This window comes from Amphiprion ocellaris, chromosome 22, assembly GCF_022539595.1.
Source record: "Amphiprion ocellaris isolate individual 3 ecotype Okinawa chromosome 22, ASM2253959v1, whole genome shotgun sequence".
NCBI classification, from domain to species: Eukaryota; Metazoa; Chordata; class Actinopteri; family Pomacentridae; genus Amphiprion; species Amphiprion ocellaris.
Window position 1 is genome coordinate 20,000,172 of NC_072787.1, and position 10,964 is coordinate 20,011,135.

Below are 10,964 nucleotides of genomic sequence, written 5' to 3' on the forward strand. Positions count from 1 at the left end.
CACACAGCCCTATTTGCATAAGCCACAATATTTAGTTAACACACACACCCGGGGTAGGAGGCGCTGGCAGTAACATCCATGAAAACTCACACTTTTATTCATGTGCTAACATAACTGCACAAAGGTTTTCTAATCATCAATTAGCCTTTCAACACCATTAGCTAACACAATGTAGCATTAGAACACAGGAGTGATGGTTGCTGGAAATGTTCCTCTGTATCTCTATGTAGATATTCCATTAAAAATCAGCTTTTTCCAGCTACAATAGTCATTTACCACATTAACAATGTCTAGACTGGATTTATGATTCATTTAATGTTATCTTCATTGAAAAAACTGCTTTTCTATCAAAAATAAGGACATTTCTAAGTGACCCCAAACTTCTGAACAGCAGTCTGTGTGCACTGTTTGTCTCAAAAAGAATAGTGTTATTGAAGGAAATAAATTATGCGGTTTTATTATTAGCAGATTTACTGGCGGTGATAATTAGCGATAAAAGAGAAGAGATATGTAGATTTACATTGACGTTTTTGAAAGATTAAATAAATTGCAGCATACAGCTAAGAAGTAAATGCTTCATTTATTGATCATAATGTTCTTTTCCTTTAAAATAATTCCAAATTTTATGTACAAATTTATGTTTTATTGTTTTTTTTTTTTTAAGTTGTGAAAACTGGAACTACAAAAGGTCCATGAGAGTGTCTCAAGGAAACTGTGGAAATAGTGTTGCCACAACAAGAAATTATATATCAGTAGCAGCTTATTTACCTTTTTAAAAGTTCAAGTTTTAAGAGTTTTTACTTTCATTTTACTGTAAATTTTGGTGAAGTTTTGACTTCATTTGCTTCGACAATAAAGATTAAAATCCACCCTGCGTATTTAAACAGTGAAAATTGAAATTTGTGTTTAAATGTGTGCAAAGAGCTGTTAAGTGAGACGTGCCCATGATGGTTTTTGGTGTCAAGGAGGTATTTTCTAGTGTTTTGTCAAATTAGCTGTCATAGAAAAGCATTCTGGGAAATGTAGTGAATTGCTTTAGTAGAAAGACACAGAAAATGAGGTAGAAAACACAATTAGTTTACAAATTTAATGTTTCTATGAGTAGAACCGTATTTTTATTTATACAAGATGAGATTCAGAAAGAAAACGGCTAAAAATGGGGCTTCCTTCTTGTTCATATTTCTGATTCCGACGTCTCTTTCCCTCTTTGTAGCTGGATGCTGATGACGCAGAGCCGAAGCTGGACGAGCGTGACGGTCACGATGAGTACTCTGAGATGCACATGCCTGTTTAACCAGCAACAAGCCCTCGTTTTACCACTTAAATCCTCTTAGCGGACACCAAAATCTGTCAGTCACAACCAATGAGAGTTCTGCGACGGACTCCTTTCAAACTTGAAACACTCACAGGAAAAAAAAAAATCTGTGCACCGCCGGAGGTCTGGTTGCTTTTGATCACTATTTAAGTAGCTTTTCTGCCGCTTAAATGCAGTTTTGTTGCTCAAAAACACGAACCGAGAGGTTTTTTTAGCATTTGCTTAAACATAAAGTGCTTTTTTTAAAAAAAACATCTGATTTGGGGGACAAGAGATTCCAAATCAAACGATGCGATCTCGAGCTCAGAATTATTAACCGTAGCTAGATTTGCAAGACTGATTAATTTTTAGCCTTGAAAAGTTGCTCTGATTCACATTGAATATGTGGAGGATATATAGGATACATTCCTTTATATTAACAAGCTGAACTATTGCTATTCAAGTTATTTTTTCACATTTTAGCCTCACCAAGCGCCTTATGAAGGAAATAAAAAGGTATATTGAGCGGTGTTTTTATTATTTTTCCTCATTCTGTCTTATTTTAGACAGCTGATCACTTTACCTGAAACGCGAAGCTCGTAGCACTTTTATAAGATACCAAATCTGAACAATGACTGTATTATAAGTAATCGTTTTATCCTCTTAGCGTTGCCTTAGGTCGCTTCTTAAATGATCTATGATTGATTTTTAGCCTGTCCTTCTTTAACCATTAATTTTTTGTACTCAAACGCAGATAATAGTTGAGCTTTTTGTGTCGCATTGTGTACCTGCAATGAACTAAGATAACCAGCAGAGGGAGATGTTGCAGGACGGTTATGTTAATGTACCAAAAAAAACACATAGAAATGCAATTTGTCGTTACACTAATGCCATAACATGTTGCTTCTCTTCATACGAACACTTTTATTTTGTAGAAAATAAGACAGTGGCATATTGAATATACTCTAAATGTCTCCACGCTAATGTTTAGGGCACTAAAGTACTAATGTAGTTTATTCTGAGGTCTCACTTGGTGTGTTTGGTTTATGGGAATTGCTGTAATTTATTAGGTTCTTTGTTCAAGTGCCAAATGTCTCGTGTAAATAGTTTCATGATCAGAACAATAAGCTGCAGTTCAGTCATCTCATATCTCCTAACTGCTGTTTATGAAGGAGCCTAAATTGACACATTTTCATACTGCAAGTTTTTTATTTTAATCATTATTTTTTTTGGCATTGACTAATTTAAACATTTCGCTCACACTTGTGTCAACTCGGTCGACCAAAATTCCACACAATCTGTGTAGACAATCTCAATATTCACGCATTGCTGAGAGGGAAGGCTTTTATATGTTCTTTTTTTTAGTTTTATGTCATGTTGCATCAGTGTGACATGGATTGGTTAAAGCTTTGACTGTGTCAAATATCTTAAATTTCTCGGTCCTCTGTTACTCTCACGGATGCATTTCAGACACTACTTTTCCGATTACAGCCTGAAAATGACTGATCTTGTGCCTGTTTGGTGTCACAAAGTTGCACGATATCTAAGTGCCTGTGGGACCACGAAGTGATCAGCTACAAGTGTCTTCTGTGTTTGTAAGGACGGCACACGTTGCAATAGTTTGCACTTTTGAGACACTCATAAATCAGACATCTCTATTATTTATCTGTTGCAATATCTGGCATCGTTCCTGTTTATGAAGACTTATTTGGGGGCGTCTCCCTTGTTTTTAGATGTTCAAACACACACGGCTTCACCTTGGCCACGACAATGAAGGAGATATTTATAAGAAGTGGGCAGTGGAGTTCAGTATTTGTCTTGTGTCTGCTTATTGTGCCTGTGAAAGACGTGAAGGTTAGACTGTGTCTGTCCACAAATCTGTCGGTCATGAAATGCTGATAAAACGTGATCCATTTCAAAAGCAATACAAAGCCTGAGAGGCTGTTGCTGATGTTCCCTTGTACAATAATGGTTCAAATATTGATGACAAATAAAAGATATTTTCTATTTATAGGTCGGTTCTGTTGTATTCTTTATGTAAAGCAACTCAAAAGAAGACAGAAGGAAGATTTAAAATGATTCACAGACTTTTAAACAGCACAAGGAACGAGTATTTTAAACTTTAAAAAGACTGAATGAGAAGAATGTGAACAAATCTGTGAAATACTAATTTAAAAAAAGTATATACCTGTTGATGTTTAGGTTTAATTTTACCTTTTATTTCATGTTTAAGCATTTAAATATTCAATTGTATGGCCATTTAAAAAAAAGATTAAAGCTATTAAAATTTGTCCTGGGTGAAATTTCAAAGAGATCAAAGTCAAATTCACAAATCTTGTGCAAAGAGAAATCTGAAAATTCAACTTTCAGTGTTGCCACTGTCCAGAGCTTTATTTTTTTATTGCCTTATTTTTTTATTTATTAAAATTATACATAAGAAAAAATGGAAAGAATTACTTCAGTTTTGTTTCTGTTAAAATAAAAATACTGTGGTTCTACAAGATAGAATTTGAGGAGAAAATAACTTACAGTTGTATGTATAATGTTGACATGATAGGAATTATTGTGCATTTTGAATTTTATATAGACAGTGGATATAAAATACTTCCTTCCTTATCTGTCCCTTGGAGGGCGATTTGTTATGCAGCAGTTACAAGCATTCACCATAAAACAATAGAAACAAATCAAAAACAATGGAAGATGTTGTATAAATATAAAGACCACAATAAAAAAAAATCACATAAACGTAAGAGAGACAGGGACATTAGCAGCAATAAAATAAAATAGGACCAAGAATTGAACACTGTGGAACTCCGTATGAGAACTTCCAAGCTTGAACTCTCAAATAGACAATAATTTCAGTTCTGTTATTAAGATTCAAATCAGTTTAAGATTCAACATCGTAGCATTAATATTGTGTGATCTGTTAGATGAAATGTTGTAGCGAAAGAACACAAATAGGTCTTTTCACCACCAAACCTTATGAAAAGCAAAGAAAACTTTGAAGGGTGCCAGACAAAATCTATGACAAAGTGATGGAATACTTCAACATTCAAAAAAATGTTAAAAACTGTGAAAGTACCGGCAAATATCAGTGAAATAGTTCTATATTTAGTGGATTTATATATAGTAAAATAGTAATATTACGGTCATTCATTGTAAAATAACCAAATGCTATTTGTGAAAAGTGTAGAGCTTGGATGTAGGCATTATGCACTTGGTTTTTTTTTTGTGTGTTTTTTAAATCATTTTACTAGATAATAAATGTTCTTTAACAAAACTAGTGGGAAAAATCTGTGAAGTAGCAGTTAAAAATAATTCTTTACCATTTTTCAATTCTTAATATACATATTTTTTATTTCAAATGACAGCAAATACCTGTGAAATAGTGATATTTTTGCTAATTTAAATAAGTAGAAATGGTGTAATTTTACAATCCAATGTGGTGAATGATTTGTTAAAATGCAGATTCTTGCTGTGGACATTATTAATATGTAAATTAATTCTTTTTTCCTGTTATTTTAGTTAAAATTTGTGGAATATAACAGTAAAATTGTTCAAAAATGTACAGTTAAAAGCTGCAAATAAACTTTTTTAAAGCTAATATGGTACTAATGAAAGAAAGATTTAAAAACGGTGGAAGATGTTGGAATCGAGACTTGATCAAAACAAGTTAAAGTCTCCGGTTCTTCTGTTTTTCCTGCTGAAAAGAGGGCTGGATGTTCTTCCCTGATGGGAGTGGGCGGTCCGTCCACTTTCCCATCACTGTTCCATTCTCAGGGAGGAACATGGCTGCACTGCTGCTGTGGCTGCTCAGCGCCGGAGCTTTGTTCTTCGCCTCCGACGCAAACGAGGCGTACAAAAGACTTCCCGAAGCCTACAAGAAAGGAGTGGATCTGGCTCTGGAGAAGCTCAGCTCTCACGCAGGAATCCAGCATCATTTTCTCTTCTTCAGGAGCCTCACTCAGTCAGACATCGAGGTAGAGTTCAGCTTCTATTAGTCAGTATTTACCATCTGTTTGCTGTGGCTGAATCACTTCCTGTGATTAGCTGTGACTAAAACCTTAAGGGTCAAACAATGTGGGGGTTTTATGAGGGGAAACTCCACTTCACAGTTAATCCGAGTCCTTTTCTGTCTCCTCAGCCTGGTTTCGATGTGACTTACATCTACCACCACTTCTACCTGAAAGCCACCAAGTGCCAGAAGGGAACAGTCGACTCTTCTGCTTGTCAGTTCAGGAATGACAGAGTAAGTTTCTGCCTTTCCTGAGCTCAGGCGTGAGGAATTTGAGGACCTGCTCTAACTTGTGCTGCTCTGTTTGTGTGCATTCATGCAGCCGCTGATTGACTGCGCCGTCTGTTACAAAACCTTCAGAGGGGAAATCGAACAAGAGCCCAAACCGTACGTCCACTGCGTCCACAAACCGGCTCTCACTGAGGTCAGTCTGCCGCACTTTGACCACGCTCATAATTACAGCAACTCCTAATACAAATACAGCAAGAATAAACACATTTCTGGCTCTTTTTACTGAATTACAGGACATGAAGACGAGCAGAGTGGATCACTGCAACACTCTGGGATACAGCAGCGGATCTCCAACTCTTCTGGCATCCACAGGGAATAAGTGAAATAGAATATTTGCTTTTTAAAGGCTCCAATTAGTGCTAACTTCTTGTTAATGTGCACCTCACCTCATATGTTTTCTCTCCATAGTATCATCATTTCATGGCATTTGAATGAGATGTTTGTACCACTTATTTCAAGATTTGTTTGATGAAATCATAAAGCTACAGTTTTGCTAACAAAGTATGTGCGTATTATTGGATTGAGTTGGCTATTTGACCTAATTTGGTTAAAAAATGTGAATGATTTATGTCCTACACATCAAATAAAAAGACTAAAGCTATTAATTTTTGTAAGTTTCTCTCAGTTGCGTCTTTCCAACCCTGTCTGTATACTCCTTCTTTTGGAAATAAGTCATAAATTTATGGTTTTTCTGGTAAAGAAGCCTGAGTAAACAGTAGAAAGCAGCACATTTGTGAGAGACTATGTTCACCAGTGGGTTAATACACATTTGTTTTTGGGCTGCCTCAGTGTAAAATGGTCGTAATAATGCAGAAACATGTGATCCATCGTGACAATGACGCCCATTTATGTGTTTTAATAGATTCTGGACAACAATGAAGCTCTATGTGAGAATAAAAGTCAGGACGCCCCTGAAGGAAAACACTGAAGAGAAGAGATACAATTTTAATGTGATTTAGCCCTAAAATTACACAAAAATGATCTAACAAGTTGTGAATCTGATGCCTTTACATACTCGGTGCTGCAAGTTATACAAGAAGATCACTCTGACTGTTATAAAATATTATAGTTGCTGTCATTTTGTCCAATATTTCACACCTTAGTTTTATTTTGTCATCTGTCAGAGGGGCCTTAATCCTAGTTTGCAAATTACTGAATTAATCTAGTACATTTATGTAAGTACTGTACTTAATTACAATTTAAAGGTACTTGTACTTCACTTGCCCATTTTCTACAACTGTATGCTTCCACTGCATCTCAGAAGGAAATATAGTGCTCTCTATTCTGCTATGTTTATCAGACAGCATCGGTTACTTTTAAGATGAAGATTTTACACAAAGGAAAATATAACAAACTTTTAAATAAAAACACCTAGTTAAAGATTAAATTATTGGTTTTGAAATTTTTTGTTTTTTTTACAGAAAGCTGTGTGTAATGTGACTCATTTCAGATATTAACAGCTTCACCAAATAGAGATTTTTCTCCAAACTTCTCACCTGATTTCATTTTGATATATGTATTTACATGATAACGTATCTCAGAAAAAATCAAAGATTCAAAGAAAAGTCCAAGAACTGAAAGTATTTTTCATCTTTCCTGGATTTAAAACAGTTCAAACCTGCAACAGGAACAAGCTGCTGACATACTGATGATTAAGTAATAATAATAATAATTATTATTATTATTATCATTTGATAATTGGAATTATATATGTCTGAAATCATATACAATATTACAATAATAATTATATATGTATGTATATAAATATATATGTATATATATATGTGTGTATATATATATATATATATATATATATATATATATATATATATATATATATATATATATATTTATATATTTATATATATATATATTATGATGATGATGATGATGATGATGATGACAATAATAATAGTAATAATTAGTATTATTATTGTTATCTAATAATGGAAGGGATGGATGAATGGATATTAAATAAGTACTTTTACTTTAATGCTTTAACTACATTTTTCACATAATATTATGTAACGTACTTTCACTTGGATGTTTGTTATTTTTCATGTAGGACTTTTACTTGTAAGGCAGTATTTTATTTTTATAACTTGCTGTATTGGTGCTTTCACTTAAATGAAGTATCTGAAAAGTTCTTTCAATGAACTTTTTGTGTTAATACTTCTGTGCGTTTTACTAAAGTAGGACTTTAACATTTTTCTATTCACTTCTCCCAGCGTTGCCTCTGGCTTATATGTTAAAGTTGTTAGTCTCGGTGGTCATACTGCTGTGTGGCTCTCATTGAGCAGGAATAAACTGTTTCTTTAACCACCACATACACTTTATTGCCAGTTTGTATAAGTGACCCACTTACTGTTAAAGCAACAACAAGGGAAGCGATGAAGCGAAGCCAAACATGTCCATTCACCCGCTGATCACCGCTGAACTTCATGTTTGTCCTGCAGCTGAAGGCTTTTCACTGCATGCTGGGCCTGTTTCCAGCATTTGGGATTACTAAGCCTTCTTTGTAAGAACCTTCAGGGATATGAGTGTAATTCCACTTTTGGCAAGTGCTTCCACTGTGAACACCCCCACTGAGAGTGTGTTTTCCTCAGACAAGTTCTGATCTGTGCCCCTGGTGACTTACTGGAAACTAGAGGGGCTGAAAGTAAACAGTCTGGTCACAGTTGTTGCTCCTGCAGCCATAATAGGACTTGTTTTGGATGCGGGTATTGATCCTGCTGGAAGAGGAGGGACTGAACCGAGCTGCTCTGCTCACACATTCACAGGAAGATGGCCGCGCTGCTGCTGTTTCTGCTTTGTGCTGCAGCTGTTCTGATTTCAGCCCAGGAGCCCAACAATGAGCTGAGCACCCAATACAAGCAAGGAGTAGATCTGGCTCTACAGCAGCTCAGCCTCCACGCCGGGGTCCACCACCATTTCCGCTTCTTGAGAAGTCTGCAGAAGTCTGAGATCGAGGTAAAGATCTGAGCTCCTGATTTGATTAAACAGTTCTTGACCTGAAGACTTAATCCGTCTACATTAGTTGATTTAATGTTGTTTAAAAATGAGATAATACTGCAGAATGTACATTGTAAATAAATGAATAGATCTGGTGGTAGGTGTGCCAGAAAATTACATTAAAAAGTGTTGGAATACTGTAATACTCAAAAACTTTAAAATATCTGTGAAGTAGTGAGGTTTCAGTTGAGTTAAATGCAGTAATATTTTACAATAACATATTATAAATGAACAAATTACTATTTGTAACAGTGCAGATGTTTGATGTGGACTTTATGTGGGTTTTCAGCCTTTTTTCCTTTTTTAAATGATAGTCAACATGTGAATCAGTACTTTTTTGTGTGTGTGATTTTACTAGAAATTATCTGGAATTTCCCGAAAAAGGGGAAACTTGTAACATAACAATTTAAAAATGTACCGATTTCACCAAATTTTGCCATTTTCAAAGCCTTAATATATATACTTTTCTTTAGAAATAACAGCTATTATCTGTACAATACCAATATTTTCAGCAGCTTTAAATGCAGTAAAAAAAAAAAAAAAAAAAAAAAAGAATTTTATGGTCAAACCATGCAAAGGATTAAATTATCATTTATAAAAATATAGATTTTTACAATTTTGACAGAGTTTTTTTTGTTATTTTTTCTGATTTTGGTTGTTGGTTTTTTGGTTATCTGTATTTTTTGGAGGGAGAATCTATAAAATAAGAGTAAATTGTTTTAGAAATACAGTTAATAACTGTTAAAAATATTGATTGACTGAATGTCTTCAGCAAAACCTACAAGTTTCCATTCAAATGAAACAGTCACACATTTAACGTTAATCTAAAGAAGACTTTAATGACTCTTCAGTCTCGTCCCGCTTCCTTCACGTTAACAGTTTGTCGTTCTCTCTGCGCCTGCAGGGAACTCGGGTTCCTACTTGTTTTCTGTTCTGCATCAAGTGCACTTTGAATTCTCAAATGTCAACATGTTTTCAGCAGTGTTTGGTTTTGCCAAGAGGAAAATCCCAATAAGGAGAAGTTCCCACCCTCCTCTAAACTCTGACGTCTATCTGAGCGAACTGACAGCGTTTACGGTTTGATATTGGAAGGTTTCATCTGGATAAATTCAACACTGAGTTATTAACTGTTTTACTCCTCAGCTCAGATTGAACTATCAACTAACCAGATGAATATATACACATAAAAAATGGGGAAAATGCTTTAAATACTCCAAATGATGCAGAAAAAACATAATATAAAATAAAAAAAAACTAAAATAAAGACCTTAAAAATATAGCAACCCTACCCATAAATATCTAATTTACCTTAAATTACACATTAAATTCAATTAAAATTACGCTACACGTTAACATTTGCTGTATTTTAACATCAGTGTATTATTTCAAAAACATGTTTTAAGCCAATATCAAATCAAATCATGCATTGTTTTTGAAATAAATATATTTCCTCAATAACTTTTTCATTTAAACCCAAGAAAATATTAATACAGTGTTTGTTTCACTCTACATATTTTGAATTTTAGGCACTAATAGTAACATTTTTCATGTTTTTGCTGACTGAAGGAGTTGTACATAATTAGAAAATGACATGAAAATTAACAAGTAAATGATTGCAGATGGTTTTTATTCACGTGCTTAAGAGATTTATTTGTTATCCCCCTTTATAGATACTTGCATGATAAATTCAAAAGCCTTTTAACACAATAGTCAGGGCTCTTTAAGCTCTGGAGTCTCCAGGTTTTCTTTATGTGTGCCTCTCTGTTTCAGCCTTTTTCTTTTACGTTGTAGCTTTTGCTTTTTCTGTTTTTCAGCACATTTCATCAAACTCTTCTCTGGTGAAACCTTAATCACTTTTCAATTAAGCATATTTTTCTATTAAAATGGGAATGGGAATCAGAAAATGTGTCAATGCTGCCTTGAAACTGCTGAAAAACAGTCAAATTATTCACTGTAGTGTCTTAACCTTAATATTTAATTAGGTTAATTTTCAACATTAATGACATTTCTCTACTAAAACAGCATTTTGGGTCAACCTGTGTTGTTTTAAATGTCATATATATATAAATAAAGTTGACTTTATTCTGCTGCTTTCACACTAAATCCCCTCTGTGCTCTGCTTCAGGGCGGCTTCGGTGTGAAATACGTCTACCTCCACTTCCACCTGAAACCCACCAGATGTGCCAAAGGAACGACTGATTCCAGCCCTCAGAGATGCCCCTTCAGGAACGACCGAGTGAGCAAAGACAGACGCCTTAATGTTGCATCTGTCCAAACATCTGCAGCGTCCTGATGTCCTTTGTGTTTGTGTTGCTTCACAGCCGCTGATGGATTGTGCAGTTTGCTACAAAA

The 10,964-nt window shown here is 34.7% G+C and overlaps 1 protein-coding gene across 10 annotated transcripts in view; it reads left to right on the plus strand.

Annotated features, from left to right (window-relative positions):
• The window catches only part of slc4a2b (solute carrier family 4 member 2b), a 51,034-nt gene extending 47,729 nt beyond the window's left edge, over positions 1-3,305 (plus strand). For all 10 annotated transcript variants that reach the window (XM_023285296.3, XM_023285305.3, XM_035955148.2 and 7 more), the window contains one exon: positions 1,214-3,305. In XM_023285296.3, coding sequence (XP_023141064.1) covers positions 1,214-1,294 — 81 coding nt within the window. In that variant the 3' untranslated portion in view covers positions 1,295-3,305. The remainder of the gene's footprint in view (positions 1-1,213) is intronic.
• The last annotated feature ends 7,659 nt before the right edge of the window (positions 3,306-10,964 follow it).